The sequence below is a fragment of the Natator depressus genome, chromosome 6 (assembly GCF_965152275.1).
Source record: "Natator depressus isolate rNatDep1 chromosome 6, rNatDep2.hap1, whole genome shotgun sequence".
NCBI classification, from domain to species: domain Eukaryota; kingdom Metazoa; phylum Chordata; order Testudines; family Cheloniidae; genus Natator; species Natator depressus.
Window position 1 is genome coordinate 76,708,011 of NC_134239.1, and position 19,478 is coordinate 76,727,488.

The following is a 19,478-nucleotide window of genomic DNA, read 5'->3' on the forward strand; positions in this document are numbered from 1 at the left end:
TTTTTTGTATGCATGTTACATTTCAGAAGAAATGGCCATCTTTTGCTGTTGCTTATTATACATGATACCCACAAAATGTGATCTCATTAATTGCAGCAGCGCCTTCAGTTCAAGATCAAGTAGTACTGTGGGCCAAAAAACAGAGTCTGAAAGCTGTAATAGAAAATGAGTTTGGGTTTGGGGACTGGTCAAATTTATTTAGGATATCTTTTTGTAAGCAGCTATTACTCTGTTTTAATGGTTCTTGTACTTTTGGAAAACGCATGGTGAAATAACAGTTTTTAGACAGCATTACAACATTACTTGAGCGAATCAAGTTTTTTTATTTAACCATAAGACAGCAAACCTCACTCATATATTTTCATAATGAATTTTTCTTGACAGGTTTTCAAGCCCAGTATTCATACAAAAAATTTATCTTGATTTAGTAACTAGACAAATAGGCTGGCTTCATTTGTACATACAGTTTTTTTCAAATATGTATGTACTTGGATGTCAAACTCCCCAAGTAGAAAGATATGCTTCCACAAGGCTGCTTATTTCCAGTAACCCACATCAGAGCTGACACATGAAAAATGGTGAAATTACTGAAGGTAGTCCAGCCTGAATAAGGACTACCTTATTAGTTCAGGTACTTGCATCTCCCTAATTTTCATATTAATCATGTGTCCATCTTACTCTGAAATAGGGCCATCATGCTCCATGTCAGAATTTAGCATGTAAGTAAAATTCATAGTGCTTCAAATCTCACTTGAAAATATTTGTATGTAGAGACCAGTATGACTAATTTTATTATTCCTAACAAAAATGAGATTTTAATTTTTTTTTAAATGTAGTATTGTTCCAGTACATGTACTATGTAAAGATGTCTGCACATAATTTTAAAAATTTAAAAAGAGCCTTACAGATCCTCAGAAAAATAATATGGAACTGTTCTTATTCACCAGAGCTGCTATATACTGTAATGTACCTATGTAATATATTTCTCATCAATTTTTACAGTTTCCACTGATTAAATATATATTGACTCATAAAGTATTACCATTACATCAATTGTCAGCAGATGCAGGAGTATGTCATTTAAATATTAACTATCACATAAAAATGGCAGCTTGATTGTTTGGAAGCTGTAGTATGGTGCTGGTTATTGCCACATTTCCCAAATGCATTAGGCAGCAGTCACACACACACACACAAACAAAACAAAAAAAACCCACCCAACAGAAAACACTCCCTTTCTTATGTACCTTATTGTACAGCCAACAACAAATAAGTTCTTTAAATAACTTCCCTTTCTCCATATTTTTTTATTTATTTCTTATCTAAAGAAAAAACATGATCTGAATTGCAAAGGTGCATTAGTACAGTATTGCTAAAGTATCGTTTCTAGATCAGAAATTATATTCATCATATCTAAGTGAATGGGAATATCATGGGTAGAAGAAATGAAAACAAAATATATAAAATTAAGAGTACTAATACTGTATTACTTTGCTCTGATGAGGTGCTCTTTTGTGATAGCTCTCATGCAATATAGCAAACCCAGTTAATTTACCAAGAATTCTTACTAAACCAATTATTTCTTTATTCAAATAGGATAGAATACATTTAAAGTCGGCTTTCAAAAATAGCAAAAAGGCATGCTTTGCCAATAATATGAGGTAAATCCCCTATTATATGTTAACTGTATCATCAGGGTGTGTAGACACTTCATAGACCATTTAAACCTTCTAGTAACTGATAGGTAATGGCTCATTTGCTGACTGCAGCAATGTACAAGAGACTGAAACTGAAAGAGAAGCCATCCTTTCTTGCTAATATAACATGTAGAACTTGCTGCTATTGCAACACTTAATGTTCATAGTGTCACATCATTTTTAATGCAAACACTCATTTTCTGCCTTACTCCTATGTTTTCTATTAAAGTGCAACACAAAAACAGCATACATTTCATTCTATCCCTTTGAGAGTTCCACAAGCAGCTCCAAGTCAAATAGGTATTGTATTATTATTATTATTGTAAATAAATATTTCAGAATTTAAGGCAGAGGTGCCTCAAACTGTGGGGCATGGAGAAACATTTGCCGGGCGGGGGGGGCAAGCGACGATGCCAGGTGGCTTGTGGCAGCCCCACACAGCAGGTTTCGGCCAGCCCCCAGAGGAGGTAGGGAGGGAGTGCCACCTTCACCCCCTGACTCCCTCAGCAGGCCAACCAGCCTGTGGGTCATTGTCAACATCTGCTGCAGCCGCAACAATTTCTGTTCCTGGCAGCCTCCACACCCAGCATTGGCTCCACCCCCAGAAATAGTCACACATACCTTCCCCAACCCTGAAAATCTGAAGGGAGAGGGCCAGATATTGGCCCTGCCCTAGTGGTGAAGCCTGACTACAAGGTAGAAGCAGCACACTGGTGAGGAAGACTTGGCTGTGCCATTGGTATCTGTGCATTTGAAACTTACAGGGTAGGTAATTTAATTAAAGCTGTGCTAAGGTCTCTGTTAGCCTACTCATAAACATATCATGCATACTTTTGCATGTGCCTATTTTTGTCTGGGATGAGGGGCAACCAAAAATTGTAACTCAAGGGGGGTTTAAGGGCTTGATATTTCATTTTTCTCGTAGGCTCAATTACTACTATTATAAACTTTTTATATCTTCATTCAAAGTAACTATAGGAACACACTTTTTTAATGCAAACAACTCATGTCCCAAACAGATTCATACCATAGTTACCAAACAATATCAATATATTAGTTACTGTCTCGTTAAAGTAGGAAGTGTACCGAACTTCTGGTACACAAAGTTTTCTAAGATATTGATATATTGAGGGTTTAATTTGCTTAATTGCTTTATATTAATCTGTCTTCCTTAGCCATTCCACTAACTTGTATAAATGGAAATAAAAGAGTCAAGGAAATGAATTGCTTTTAACCCTTAACTATAAAATCACAGATTTGGAGGGGTGGGGGAAAGAAGGAGAGAGAGTTTAAACAAGAACCTCTAATCATGATAGTAGTCTATATGTCTTTAATCAACATGTTTATTTTAAAAATAAACCAGGATGTTAAACAGCACTTATTTTACTCAGTTTCTCTAAAATTTTCAACAAAATAAAAATTCCAGAAGCCTCTTACAGATTTGCCTTGAAGTTAGAGACTAATTACATTAACTGATTTATTAATAAATGGGGCTCTTTGTCCAATTATTGGAAGTACTAACAGACTTGGGAACAATTTCATATGTCTAATGTGCCTTGAAACCATTTTTTTAGGTTAATTACATTTCTAAGTAAAGTCACTATAGATATGCCCCTTAGGTTTTACACAGGAAGATTTAAAAAAAAATGATTACCTCATTGGCTAGCTCCAGTAGTACAGGGGCAGCTGCATTTTTCATCACCCCACTCAGGTACCTAGACAAGACAAAGCCAGGTAAATCTGCAGTGGCGAGAAAAAGCCATCTTCGACATGCTAGTGTCCCCTGTGTATTTCTTTCTCTTGGGCAAATGCCACACACAGCCTGGCTAGAAAACACTAGTTTGATCGTTTAAAATACTTATTTCCAAAAGATTCCCTATCATTAACTTTCCAGGGTTCAGTCCTGCAGATGTGTAAGATATATCAATCTCAGTTAAGTACTTATTAAAAATACAATAAGTAAGCCAAGAAAATCATCTTTCAAAATTGTATTTTTGGCTGAATGCCATATAAACAAATTATATCTGTATTATTAAAACATGCATAACACAAGAAATCTCTACTATCCACAAAGAAGGTTTGGGGCTCGACACTATCTTCACATGCATAGGTATGCATCATGATGTAGCTACTATGCATGTGGACAAAATGTAACTACCGATTTTACCAGTTAGGCAGCAGTCTCAGCTATGATGTACACTTTCTGTATTTAGATTTAACAATATAAAATGAATGCTACAAAAGGAAAAGAAAAAGTCAGGACGGTATGTTTGGGTGGTGAGGTTTCTGACCACCCCCTCACACTGACTAGACTGCCTTTTTGCCTCCTTACTATCATTACTGTTTGATGTTTATATTGCAGTAGTGCCCAGAGGACTTCTTCAGGATTTGGTGGGAAGGAATTGTGTCACTGGCAGTTGTGAGCAGGCCAAATGGCGCTTAGTGGCTACACTTTAAAGGACGGGAGTGGGAGAAGTGTCATAAAAAGCAAAGTAGTATGCAACCTCTTCAGAAGATCAGTTTTTTGACAACTGTCTCTCCACACAACATCTAAAACTAGTTGGATAAACTGCCAGAACCTCCCAAACTGGTAAATCAATCAATCAAATTAAATAAAGAACATCTATGTCCAGGAAAAGCAGAAAAGTGGTTTCTAGTGGTTGGACAATGACAAAGTCAGGAAGTCTGAGATTTGTTGCTGACTCCAATAACAGCTTGCTATGAATGGGTCAAAATGTATTTACGCCTCAGTTTAACCATCTGTGAAATGGGTATAACAGGATTTACCTACAACTCCTCACAGGGGTATTGTGAGTTTTAGCATTTGTGAAGTATTTTGAGGTTGATTCGTGACTGGAACGATAGAAGATCATCTTATGGAAAAACATTTTCAGTTGCATGAACAACTACTTAAAAATTCCCCAGTAAACAGATGAACACATATAATTTGTTTTGGTGAAACAAACAAGAGTTCTCAAATTTTCAGCTCAGTAGCACTCACTGAACACTGACATCCTATAACTTCATACCTACCTGGTACGTCAGCAGTAGCTACTTTCTTTACTCTATTACAGGCCAAAAGCATCTCCAGCCCTGGTGTGTACTTTATTATGAACTTAGTGACTTCCTGTCTTGAAGACACACACTGTGCTGAGGTGGACGGCTTCATGATGCCGAAAAGCATCCTGGTCTTTCTGGTAAACAGCCTCCAATTTTGCCCACCTCCAAGATTACTTCAGGGTGCACAGAGTTGAGCACAAATCAACATCTACACTCAGCAGCACTATTACCTGTTCCCAGCAGCACCACTATTCCAAGCAACCAGGACTAGTACCATTCCATCAATGGGAACCAATGATTATTACAGAGCAGTCTGCCATGCTACAAGGGTAAACCATGGCAAATTTGTCTTCCAACACCAAGCCTACTCCTCTTAAACCTCAACCACATCGTTGGCAGATGTCAATCCTGGTTGCTTCTCCCAGTTCCCTCCTAGTTGGCAGGCAGATATTCACCCTATTGCAGGAAGAAGCAATTTGCCCCTGTAATTTACATAATGTATTATTTATAAAAAGAAAAGGCTGAAGTTCAGACAAGCCTTCCCCCCCACAAGGATGCAGAATGATTGTTCATGTCTTTCTTGAGACAAAGCAAGAACATCTCGTAGAAGAAAGCCACTACAACATTGAAATTAAGGTCCTTTGGGATGAAAATCATGCTAACTGATTTTTGTACATGGCACTTCGGTATTATAGTAACTGTGGAGCATTAAAAAACACTATACTGAGATAAAAGTTTCTTCAAATCTTACATTAAAAAAGTGTAATATGTGCACCCTCATTTAAATTATTCTGCCAAGTATGCAAACTTTATTTAACTACCTCAGTCAGACAAATCTTTCCTTCCTTAGCCCAAAATATCCACATGGAATCTATTAAATTAGTAGATTAATAATTCTACTAAAACAGCTTGGTGAGTAATGTTAATTTAACTCAGATGCATAAAATACAAGACAAAATAATTGGGGAAAACATTTTTTACATCATTTCCACTACCATTAAGCTTCACACATGTGAATTTGTTATGTACTACCATCATACTTGAGACTGTACAAAACATGAGGAAGATATGGGGCCAAATGAAAGCAGACTTTATTCACACCAACTGCCTTACTGACACCAATGCAACTACTGCTGCATATGAGGCAAGCAAGGTTTGGTTCCATGTTTCCTGCTCCAAGACACTTCTAATAAAAATAGACAAACACTACAGTGAGTGATCTGGAGACACATTTATCACAAAAAGTGGTTCAAGTGCTCTAATAACTAACACTTCTAAGAACATGTTGAAATAGTTACAGTTAATGTATTGTTATTTACTGAAACTGTACTAGTGCAAAATTAAGTAGAAACAATATTATGTAGTAATAGTGTGATTTTGAAAGATTTTTAACAAATATCCTTCCTCAACAATCAATACTGGGACAGGCAAAATGTGACCAATGTAAAATGATAAGGCAGTGCAATTATTTTTCAAAAGAAAATAACAAAATATGGTGTGTTAGATTTTCTTCCTTCATGTCTAATATTACGAGGTTGTCCTTAGTTCTAAATATGTGACTTTGCAGAAACATTGAGACTAGCTAATTGTTTATAAATGAAAGCTTTTTGTTTATTTTCCTCATTCATAAAGATAATATTAAAGCATAATACCAGACACCTATAATCACAATCTCACTTGCCATGAAAGCTCTTCAGATATGTCAGTCTACATAGAGATATACAATTAAAATATTACTACCAGTTATCAGTATGCCCCAATTATGTCATTGAGATGTCTAAAGAAAAGTCAGTAGAACTAAGACAAACTATAAGGTGTTAGCAATTACTATTTATTAACTCAAGATGCATACAATTGTAAAATTATTTTGTAAAATGACAAAGGTTTTCATTCCTTCTTAAAAGGTGTTGCTGACATTCATGTGGTTTTAACTTTTAGTTCACTCCTGTTTATGTTATATTGGTAAATACATTAAATTTAATATGCAATTTTTTACATAATAAAAAATGTCTGTAGCTTAAACAACAAACACATTTGTAACTGAGCAGGCCCCCTCAATTTGGGTAGTTTTCTCTCAGCAATATAATTTACAATATCAACTGTGGCACATAAATCTTATAGCTTTCAGTATAAGGCAATACATAACACTAACACACGTGCTCCAAGAGATATAATCTTGTCATCTTGTCTTTAAGCCTAGAAATTCTGCTGCTAAAACTGAAGAGAAGAATTCTGACTCAAGGATCTTTCACTAAAATGATCTTGGGGTACTTCCACCATCCTGATTCCAATTTGTTAATTTATTTTTATATGAAATTAGCCAAATAATCAGATTTACTCAATAATAATTGCAATTAGTAGGTACTACAATACCTTCTAATGGGATGGGAAGGTAGGTCATACCTTTGGTAGTAAGTTTCAATAGCCTCAGCAGTGTGATGCTTTGCATGTGTTCTTTTGATTTGTTTCTGAGAAGAAAGAAAAAACAAAACCAGAGACTTTTATGATGTATCACATCGGACATATGAAGCATGAATGTCTGAGTGCATGCTTTTTGGCCACCGTATTCAGCTTATAAGGAAAACTGAATTATATTTTGAGAATTCTATATAGAAATGGCTTTTCATCTATCTATTGAATAGAATGTCTTCAGACTATACTGCAATGTACCATATATGTAAAAGCCAGTAAGGTCATAGTAATTGAATCTAAATAAGTTTGTTGAGGGTTGCAAAGGGCAAAGAAAAACTTGTTCTCTCTTTCAACCTTTGTATTAATTTTCCCTCAATTCAATTCCATCTAAGTCCTCTGCACTCTAGTTTTACAATTCAATTGCCATTTTTAACCAGGAAGAGCATTGCTTAAAAACAACTTATTTGAAAAACCACAAAAAGTAATTCCACAGAGACTTGCCACTTGACTGACACCTGTCATCTCATGATAAATGACTCCATTTTCTGCCTCTCTTGCCTTCTGCCACTCCGGCAATGGTCATTTATCATCATCTCTGTCAGCAATGGAAAGCAGCACTGACAGTGCAAGTCAGCAAACATTTAGCACATGGAACCACGCAACACAGGGAAATTATTATTGTCAGAATAATAATGGTTTAGCATAATTTATTACAGGTCCACCAAATAAGCAAAGGCTAGATGTTATTAGACAGATGGATGGGTAGGCTTGGCAGCCATCCACTGAGACTCAGGCGTTGCTTGATGTGGAAAAGGGAACATCCTCCAAACCAATCAGAAAGCTGGCAGTTCAATTACAAAGAAATAAAGGGACATTCATCATTCAATTAGGCACCTGTCAACCCTCACAAAGGAGAAAACTTCTAACCTGGTACTCCTGGGAGAAGATGCTCAGCAGAGTGGACTGCGATTGACTGGAACAAATAAAAGAAGGACAAAGTTAATTACTGGAGTGCACTGCAAAGAAACAAAAGAGAAGGGAGCTTCAAAGGTAGGCCTGCTGCCCTGTAATCTAACAGAACATGAAAACAAGTGTGGAAAAGTTGTTCCAGATGAACACCTCAGACAAAGGCTTCCTGCTGCTAGGTCAAGGAGAGAGAGAGTATGAGGGAGGGGAGAAAAAAAATATAGCAAGAATTTCAAAGCAAACTAACATTGTTTTAGTGATTCTTTTTCAGCTTCAGAACCCACAAAGTCATATCAGTAGCATGTAGTGGAGTTAAAAGGGAGGGGAAGAACGAAAACAAAGCAAAATTTCCATAAATAATTGATGGAGTTAAATTCCATTAGCAGTTGGGAACACGCCGCTTGTTCATTGGCAACATATTGAAATTCATTTTGTTAGCAGCAAGGGAACCTCTTCAGTAGCTGTCTCAAATTCAGGACAGAAACTTAGCTCTCTGTCAGAAGTAGCATATGGGACTACTGGAACATTCCCACTGAAACTGATGTGCTTTGAAAATAGAAACTTTCACAGCAGGAAGCCGAGATTCCCTGGAGTCGGTCATTTCCAAAGGCTGCCATAAGCTTCATTCATCTAAGGCGCCACTCAATGTCAAACACCTGGCAATGAAGCAACCTGGAAAACATTCTTCCCAAGTGGGAATTTTTCCCTCAGAATTGTTAACATTTAGAAATGGGACAAGATTTTTTCCTCTAAAAGGCAAATCAATACCACACTGCTACAGTCTTCAGTTGTCCTCTGTGGATATATCCAGCTCATCACATCTTGAATACAATTAATTACTTCTGATATATTTTCCTACCAGATGCAACTTGAACAAATTACAGTTTCAATAAATCGAATTTTATAGTAAAGCAATATGAATAATTAATAGTTTTCCTTTCATGAATGCATCTATTAAGACATATCTTAGATTGTTCTGATATTCAGGAACAAAGACTGAAATCATATTCCTCTATCAGCTAATTCATACAGTTCACTACACAAGAATTTAACAATAGCATTATGTCTGTCTTGCTACTGTGTTTTACATTGCTGACCCTAACATGCTACAAACTTAAATGCTCTATCTAGATACTTACATAGCCCTACTATGGTAGTATTTAAATGCCTCACGAACAGCTAAAGATAACGAAGTATTATCACCATTTTATAGATGGAGAACTGAGGCACAGAGAGATTAAATGATGTGTCTAAAATTCACACCAAGTGTGAGGTAGAACTAGGAGTAAAGTCCAGATCTCCCAGATCACAGGGCTTTTAATACAAGATCATTGTTCCTCTACCTGCCCCAGTCATATAACTATATTTTAGTATTAGAATTGTAGATGAATATTAGTCTAATATACAGATTTACAGAATACTACTGAATAGAATTATAGAAAAAATTAACAGTTACAAGATGTCAAATGATGCAAATAAAAGCATATGAAAATTTCAAATTTAACTTATTACTCTTTATATTAAGGCAGAGCCTATAAGGTCCAAACAGGATCAGAGTGTCATGTTGCTAGGAGACTGGTTTGTGGATATGGTTAGAACAACAGGCAAGGATGATTAATTTAGCAGCAACAATTTGAATGGATATGAAGGAGATGAGAGCGGTCTCAGAAAGATCTATGAGGAGTTTGCAGTAGTCAAGATGGGAGATGATGATGGCCTGCACAAGACTTTTGATGGTGTAGACATACAGAAATGTTGAAGCAGGGATCTCAAGGATGTTATGAAGGAAGCAGCAGCAGCAAGATTTGGGCACCATCTGGATGTGAAGAGCTAAAGTTTGTGGAGTCCAGCATGACACACAGATTATGGGCCAGGGGAGGCTGTGAGTGAAAGGGAGGATAGTTGTTTTGTCTACCATGACAGAGAAAAGGGAAGATTGGGAGGGAAGACAAGGAGTAAAGATTTCTCTTTAAAATTTTAAGCTGATAAATCCTATTTTTCTTTAAAGAAAGAGGCTAAAGTGACAAGTCATTCATGTTTCTACAGTATGGAGGATATGTACATAAATTAAAAGCAGTAAAGACTAATATAACAGATGGAACAGGAAGCCTCATCGCCACAAATTATTTCAAAACATTGTAGGCAGAAACCTTAAATCAGCTTCAACATCTTATTAAAATAAAATCATGATTTTATTAACCCCCCAACATATTACAAGAGCTGAACTTTATGATCCATTATTTTTCTTTAAAAAAAAAAGTATCTGTCACACAATTTAAATAAGAGAATTGTTTCTCCTTGCTTTTCTTGATTGCATATTCAATATAAGATTTCTCTTTGATTAGTTCTGATTACATTCTACATCTTAGGGTATGTCTACGCTATGAAATTAGGTCGAATTTATAGAAGTCTTTTTTTAGAAATAGTTTTTATATAGTCAATTGTGTGTGTGTCCCCACACAATATGCTCTAAGTGCATTAACTCGGCGGAGCGCTTCCACAGTACCAAGGCTAGCGTCGACTTCCGGAGCGTTGCACTGTGGGTAGCTATCCCACAGATCCCGCAGTCTCTGACGCCCATTGGAATTCTGGGTTGAGATCCCAATGCCTAATGGGGCAAAAACATTGTCGTGGATGGTTCTGGGTACATGTCGTCAGGCCCTCCCTCCCTCCGTGAAAGCAACAGCAGACAATCATTTTGCGCCTTTTTTCCTGGGTTACCTGTGCAGACGCCATACCACGGCAAGCATGGAGCCCGCTCAGCTCACTGTCACTGCACGTCTCCTGGGTGCTGGCAGACGTGGTACTGCGTTGCTACACAGCAGCAGCTCATTGCCTTGTGGCAGCAGATGGTGCAATAAGCCTGATAACCATCGTCATCATGTCCTAGGTGCTCTTGGCTGCCTCGGTAAGGTCGGTCAGGAGCGCTTGGGCAGATATGGGCACAGGGACTGAAATAGGAGTGACTCGACCAGGTCATTCTCTTTAGTCCTGCCGGCAGTCGTATTGCACTGTCTTCTGGAGAGCAGCCAGGAGATGAGGATGGCTAGCAGTCCTATTGCATGGTCTGCTGCCAGCCAAAGATGTAAAAGATAGATGGAGTGGATCAAAACAAGAAATAGACCAGATTTGTTTTGTATTAATTTGCTCCCCCCTCCCTCCGTGAAATCAATGGCCGACAATCGTTTCGGTGAGGTCTGTCGGGGGCACTTTGAAAAGTTTAATGGAGATTCAGTCCTGGACTACCGGGGGGGGGAGGGATAGCTCAGTGGGTTGAACATTGGCCTGCCAAACCCAGGGTTTTGAGTTCAATCCTTGAGGGGGCCATTCTGTGTGACAGTTGTTTTTGTTTCTCCTTGATATAAAGCCACCCCCTTTGTTGATTTTAATTCCCTGTAAGCCAACCCTGTAAGCCATGTCATCAGTCATCCCTCCCTCCTTCAAAGCTACGGCAGAGAATCGTTCCGCGCCGTTTTTCCATGCAGACGCCATACCACAGTAAGCATGGAGCCCACTCAGATCACTTTGGCAATCAGGAGCACATTAAACACCACGTGCATTTTGCAGCAGTACATGCAGCACCAGAACCTGCCAAAGCAAAACCGGGTGAGTAGGCAACGTCAGCGCGGTGACGAGAGCGATGAGGACATAGACATAGACTTCTCTCAAAGCACGAGCCCTGGCAATGTGGGCATCATGGTGCTAATGGGGCAGGTTCATTCCGTGGAACGCAGATTCTGGGCCCAGGAAACAAGCACAGATTCATGGGACCACACAGCGTTGCAGGTCTGGGACGATTCCCAGTGGCTGTGAAACTTTTGCATGTGTAAGGGCACTTTCATGGAACTTTGTGACTTGCTTTCCCCTGCCCTGAAGTGCCAGAATACCAAGATGAGAACAGGCCTCACAGTTGAGAAGCGAGTGGCAATAGCCCTGTGGAAGCTTGCAATGCCAAACAGCTACCGGTCATTCGGGAATCAATTTGGAGTGGGCAAATCTACTGTGGGGGCTGCTGTGATGCAAGTAGCCAGCACAATCAAAGATCTGCTGATATGAAGGGTAATGAGTCTGGGAAATGTGCAGGTCATAGCAAATGGCTTTGCTGCAATGGGATTCCCTAACTGTGGTGGGGCCACAGAGGGAACCCATATCCCTATCTTGGCACCGGAGCACCAAGCCGGCGAGTACATAAACCGCAAGGGGTACTTTTCAATAGTGCTGCAAGCACTGGTGGATCACAAGGGACGTTTTGCCAACATCAACATGGGATGGCCGGGAAAGGTTCACAACGCTCGCATCTTCAGGAACTCTGATCTGTTTCAAAAGCTACAAGGGACTTTCTTCCCAGACCAGAAAATAACCATTGGGGATGTTGAAATGCCTATAGTTATCCTTGGGGACCTAGCCTAATGCCATGGCTCATGAAGCCATACACAGGCAGCCTGGACAGTAGTCAGGAGCTGTTCAACTACAGGCTGAGCAAGTGCAGAATGGTGGTAGAATGTGCATTTGGACATTTAAAAGCACGCTGGTGCAGTTTACTGACTCGCAAAACCAATATTCCCATTGTTATTACTGCTTGCTCTGCGCTCCACAATATCTGTGAGAGTAAGGGGGAGACATTTATGGTGGGGTGGGAGGTTGAGGCAAATAGCCTGGCCACTGGTTACGTGCAGCCACACACCAGGGTGGTTAGAAGAGCACAGGAGGGCGTGCTGCGCATCAGAGAAGCTTTGAAAACCGGTTTCATGACTGGCCAGGCTATGGTGTGAAAGTTCTGTTTGTTCTTCCTTGATGAAACTCCCCACCCTTGGTTCACTCTACTTCCATGCAAGCTAACCACCCTCACCTCCCCCCTTCGATCACCGCTTACAGAGGCAATAAAGTCATTGTTGCTTCACATTCATGCGTTCTTTATTAATTCATCACACAAATAGTTGGATAACTGCCCAGGTAGCCTGGGAGGAGTGGTGGAGGAGGGAAGGACAAGGCCATACAGCGCTTTAAAACTTATTGAATGCCAGCCTTCTGTTGCTTGGGCAATCCTCTGGGGTGGAGTGGCTGGGAGGCCGGAGGCCCCCCCACCGCTTTCTTGGGCGTCTGGGTAAGGAGGCTATGGAATTTGGGGAGGAGGGCGGTTGATTACACAGGGGATGTAGCGGCAGTCTGTGCTCCAGCTGCCTTTCCTGCAGCTCAACCATACGCTGGAGCATATTAGTTTGATCCTCCAGCAGCCTCAGCATTGAATCCTGCCTCTTCTGATCACGCTGCCGCCACCTATCATCTTCAGCCCGCCACTTACTCTCTTCAGCCCGCCACCTCTCCTCACGTTCATTTTGTGCTTTCCTGCACTCTGACATTGTCTGCCTCCATGCATTCGTCTCTGCTCTGTCAGTGTGGGAGGACAGCATGAGGTCAGAGAACATTTCATCGCGAGTGCCTTTTTTTTGCCTTCTAATCTTCGCTAGCCTCTGGGAAGGAGAAGATCCTGTGATCGTTGAAACACATGCAGCTGGTGGAGAAAAAAAAAGGGACAGTGATATTTATTAAGACACATTTTACAGAACAATGGATACACTCTTTCACAGTAAACCTTGCTGTTAACATTACATACATAGCACATGTGCTTTCGTTACAAGGTTGCATTTTGCCTTCCCCCACCGCGTGGCTAACCCCTCACCCCACCGCGTGGCTAACAGCAGGGAACATTTCTGTTCAGCCACAGGCAAACAGCCCAGCAGGAACAGGCACCTCTGAATGTCCTCTTAAAAAAAACACCCTATTTCAACTAGGTGACCATGAATGATATCACTCTCCTGAGGATAACACAGAGAGATAAAGAACAGATGTTGTTTGAACACCAGCAAACATACACTGCCATGCTTTGTTATGCAATGATTCCAGACTACTTGCTGCTGGCCTGCCATGGTAAAGTATCCTACCATGGAGGACGGAATAAGGCTGCCCTCCCCAGAAACCTTTTGCTAAGGCTTTGGGAGTACATCCAGGAGAGCTTCATGGAGATGTCCCTGGAGGATTTCCGCTCCATCCCCAGACACATTAACAGACTTTTCCAGTAGCTATACTGGCCGTGAATGCCAGCGCAAATTAATCATTAAACACGCCTGCTTTTAAACCATTTATACTATTTAAAAAGGTACACTCACCAGAGGTCCCTTCTACGCCTGGCGGGTCCAGGAGGCAGCCTTGGATGGGTTCGAGGGGTACTGGGTCCAGGGTGAGAAACAGTTCCTGGCTGTTGAGAAAACCAGTTTCTCCGCTTGCTTGCTGTGAGCTATCTACAACCTCATCATCTTCCTCATCCCCAAAACCTGCTTCCGTGTTGCCTCCCTCTCCATTGACAGAGTCAAAGCACATGGTTGGGGTAGTGGTGGCTGAACCCCATAAAATGGCATGCAGCTCATCATAGAAGCGGTATGTTTGGGGCTCTGACCCGGAGCGGCCGTTCGCCTCTCTGGTTTTCTGGTAGGCTTGCCTCAGCTCCTTAAGTTTCACGCGGCACTGCTTCGGGTACCTGTTATGGCCTCTGTCCTTCATGCCTTGGGAGATTTTGACAAATGTTTTGTCATTTCAAAAACTGGAACGGAGTTCTGATAGCACGGATTCCTCTCCCCATACAGCCATCAGATCCCGTCCCTCCCGTTAGGCCCATGCTGGAGCTCTTTTGCGATTCTGGGACTCCATCATGGTCACCTCTGCTGATGAGCTCTGCACTCACCTGCAGCTCGCTATGCTGGCCAAACAGGAAATGAGACTCAAAAGTTCGTGGGCCTTTTCCTGTCTACCTGGCCAGTGCATCTGAGCTGAGAGTGCTGTCCAGAGCAGTCACAATGGAGCACTCTGGGATAGCTCCCAGAGGCCAGTACCATCGAATTGCATCCACACTACCCCAAATTCAACCCGATTTCAGCACTAATCCTCTTGTCGGGGGTGGAGGAAAGAAATCGATTTTAAGAGCCCTTTAAGTCGAAAAAAAGGGCTTAGTCATGTGGACGGGTGCAGGGTTAAATAGATTTAACACTGCTAAATTCGACCTCAACTCCTAGTGTAGACCAGGGCTAAGTGTCTTTAATTGGCCTGCTTCCTCTCCTAATCCCCAATTTTCTTCTACTAGTTCCCTTCCTCCTATCCATGTTATCCCAATTACTGTACTTTCCTTTTTGTTCCCTCTCAGTCTTTATTCTGACTACTGTACTTACTGGTATAATAAGCATTAAGATTTTTATTCCAAACCATAGTCCGGATGTTTCCTCAGATGTCCTTGATTTCTGTGTTTGCAATTTATTTATTTTGATTTGCCTGGCTCTATTCTTTTAGATTCCTGTCTTCTCAGCTCATATAAAACATACCATGACACTACAAAATTTAAAAATCTTCAGTAACTGAATAGTTGGTATACTGTATTGGACTGACTGCAATAAAACCAATGCAACACATAAACCACAAGACTTCAATTGTATCAGCCAAGGAACTTCAATTCCCTCAACCACCTAAAAACCTGTATCTTTCACAACAACCTCCAAAAAGAGGTGCAATATTCTCCTGGTTTGGATTTTCCCTAAATTCTTGAACCTTGTGAAGTTAACTTAATTTCCCTATCTAACAATGTAATCCCTTTTTCCTCACACCCATGGGGATTTTTCCATGGAAGATAAGATAACACTAACTGTGCCAGCACTGTGCCCCTTTATATTGTGAGCTCAACAAAGAACGTTTGGGGAATCTACTGGTGAGGTGGTAATGGCAGCACAACAATCAGCTTGTTTTCTCTGTGTGCACTCACACATGTACGTGGACAGAGGGGAAAGGGGAACACACAGAAATCATGGGTTGACATTGAGTCTCCACAGGACATTAGGGTGATTGGAGGGTTTCATCCTCTGACCACTCTGCTGGGATAGAGTGACTCATTATCACCACTCAAACTGATGTAAATAAAATTCCAGAAGTTGGAACTCTAGTCCCTATTCTGATGTTCCTATATAGGACTTCAAAGTTGAATGCAGTGGCTGCACTGGCAAAAAGCATGTAAACACATATACATGCCCACACAAATCAGTAATTGTACATGCAGCTGAGGAATTTAAGAACTGGAACTCCCTTATTGCAATCTTACAAATATAGAGGGTTTATTAAAAATAATTTAGTAATAATGTATTGCTGGGGCTAAAAATAAAAAAATAAAACAATAAAAAGTTACCGCCACTCGTGGAGACTGGAGTAATTAAGCCAACAGCAGAGTTCTCCTGTCGGCTTACAACGGCTACTGTAGGGTCTCTAGTGTAGCCATAGCCTTAGTCTTTTGCTAAATACTATATTCAGCCAGGTTTCAAAACAAAAAAAGAAACCCCTTTGAACCTATGTTGCCAATAGTTGCAGATAATTTCTGGTAAATTGATTACACTTTGTAATATTTGTTTTTAAATGTATACCACACACAGCATTTTAGTGAATATACAATTTACACTTTGTCAGGGCTTGTCTACATTACCTGCAGGATCAACAGGCAGCATTCGATCCAGCAGGGGTCAATTTATCACATCTAGTCTTTATCACGTCGACTCCGGTATTCCACCGGAGCGAGAGGTGCATGCGGAGTCGACGGGAGCGCCAGCTGTTGACTCACCGCAGTGAAGACACCGTATTCATGTAACTGAAGTTGTTTAACTTAGATCGATCCCCCCACCCAGTGTAGACCAAGCCTTAGTTAATTTTCTCAGATTTTGGGAACTCTACACACTCAGGGCATAAATCAAGCTTACCCTTGGAGAGACTGATTTTAAAACTGATTCTGCCTCTATCCATCCTACACCCCTCTCCCCCATGTGTGTTTCACTTAAAGTCAGTGAAGCCAAAAATTCAGCTTCATGTTTTATGAATTTAACCATGGTACATAAAGGAAAACACCAACTCAGCATGGATTGGGTGGCCAGAGAGCAGTGGCTGCTGGCCAGGCATCCAGCACTGAAAGCAGAACCCCACAAGCAGCAGCACAGAAGTAAGGGTGGCAATACCAAACCATGCCATCACACTGCTGTTGGTGGTGACACTCTCTTTAGAACTGGGCTCCTAGACAGCAACTCCAGTTGCTCAGCTCTGATGGCAGTGACGCAGTGCAGAAGTAAGGGTGGCAATACTGTGACCTCCCTACACTAATCTTGCAACACCCCCCAAAACCCCATTTTGGGTCAGGGCCCCTATAGATACAACACCATGAAATTTCAGATTTAAAATACTTGAAATAATGAAATTTACAGTTTTTTAAATACTATGACTGTGACATTGACCAAAATGGACTGTGAATTAGGTAGGGCCCTACCAATAATTAGTCATCAAACATATGCATAAGAAACCAGCAAAAAGCAAAGTGCATCACAGGACAACAAATGATAAAGCTGGGAGGGGGGGGGGGGGAAGAGGAGAGAAAATTTGTGCTACGTATAACAGACTAAAATAAAAAACATTCAAATGGTCTTTTTTATTTTAACAGAAGACATTCATTTCCATCTACAAGAGAAGTTACTTTCATGTTATAAAAAAGCATGTTCCATTTCATTAAGAACACAAAAGTACAGGGTAAACATTCATTTAGGAGATATTTGAGCATTTATCAAACAAGACCACATTTACAAAAACAAGAAGCTATTGTTTTTGAAGACCCAAGCAACATTTTCAGATTTCACAGCACACATATATAGTGGGTCAACATTATAGGAGTTCAGGTAGGATATTTCTCTCTCTCAAACTCTCCTGCATAGGACATGCACTGTAAGTCACAGTCTAGCATAAAAGCAGATAGCAAGCAGATAAGCAAGTCTCATTTGGTATATAGTAATTTCTTTATGATTTTTTCGTATATCAAATAGTTTGTAAACACTGTTGCAAATCTTCAGTTTATCTTCAAAATAGACCCGTACTGGTTATATATTCACATTGTACCTGTTCCCAGACTAGTTGATTTAACTAATCAACCAGGTGGCAATTTTGAATTTTGTAACTGAACAATCGGAAATTCATTTTAATCAAACATTAGCATTTGAGATTAAAATTCACCGTTTGCAATTATTCATATCAGTAGAATGCTGGTCACTCAGCTCTAACACTTACCTACTTAGTGAAGTGCTTTGAGATCACTGGATGAAGTGCTAGCTCCTACCACTATCATCCTGAAAGTATTTTTGTTCAAACAATCAGGGTGGATTTGATTTAAATCAGCCAAGGAACTTTGATTTAAATCAGCCACCTAAAAACCTGCATCTTTCACAACAACCTCCAAAAAGAGGTGCAGATTGTATATTCTCCTGGTTTGGATTTTCCCCAAATTCTTGAACCTTGTGAAGTTAATTTCAAATTGATTTAAATCCCAAATCAGGAAGACTAGATTTAATCATGAATTTCTACATAAAAGTGGCACCTTAGAGACTAACCAATTTATTTGAGCATGAGCTTTCGTGAGCTATAGCTCACTTCATCGGATGCATACTGTGGAAATTGCAGAAGACATTATTATATACACAGACACCATGAAACAATACCTCCTCCCACCCCACTCTCCTGCTGGTAATAGCTTATCTAAAGTGATCATCAAGATGGGCCATTTCCAGCACAAATCCAGGTTCTCACTCTCCGCCCCCCCACAGACAAACTCACTCTCTTGCTGGTAATAGCTTATCCAAAGTGACCGCTCTCTCCTTACAACGTGCATGAAAATCAAGGTGGGCCATTTCCAGCACAAATCCAGGTTTTCTTGCCCCCCCCCCCACACACAAACTCACTCTCCTGCTGGCAATAGCTCATCCAAACTGACCACTCTCCCCACAATGTGCATGACAATCACATGGATTTATGCTGGAAGTGGCCCACCTTGATTGTCATGCACATTGTGGGGAGAGTGGTCAGTTTGGATGAGCTATTGCCAGCAGGAGAGTGAGTTTGTGTGTGTGTGTGGGGGGGGGGCAAGAAAACCTGGATTTGTGCTGGAAATGGCCCACCTTGATTTTCATGCACGTTGTAAGGAGAGAGCGGTCACTTTGGATAAGCTATTACCAGCAAGAGAGTGAGTTTGTCTGTGGGGGGGCGAAGGGTGAGAAAACCTGGATTTGTGCTGGAAATGGCCCATCTTGATGATCACTTTAGATAAGCTATTACCAGCAGGAGAGTGGGGTGGGAGGAGGTATTGTTTCATGGTGTCTGTGTATATAATAATGTCTTCTGCAATTTCCACAGTATGCATCCGATGAAGTGAGCTGTAGCTCACGAAAGCTCATGCTCAAATAAATTGGTTAGTCTGTAAGGTGCCACAAGTACTCCTTTTCTTTTTGC

General features: G+C 40.5%; 1 protein-coding gene across 7 annotated transcripts in view; it reads right to left on the minus strand.

The window, feature by feature from the left end:
- The window catches only part of CDIN1 (CDAN1 interacting nuclease 1), a 205,323-nt gene that overhangs the window by 159,258 nt on the left and 26,587 nt on the right, over window positions 1–19,478 (minus strand). For 5 of the 7 annotated variants that reach the window (XM_074955768.1, XM_074955762.1, XM_074955764.1 and 2 more), the window contains exons 2-4: window positions 8,097–8,142; window positions 7,131–7,225; window positions 3,352–3,412 (exon numbers count right to left, since the gene is read on the minus strand). In XM_074955768.1, the coding sequence (XP_074811869.1) occupies window positions 3,352–3,412; window positions 7,131–7,225; window positions 8,097–8,142 (202 nt within the window). The remainder of the gene's footprint in view (window positions 1–3,351; window positions 3,413–7,130; window positions 7,226–8,096; window positions 8,143–19,478) is intronic. The other 2 variants (XM_074955763.1, XM_074955770.1) reach the window with 2 other exon arrangements.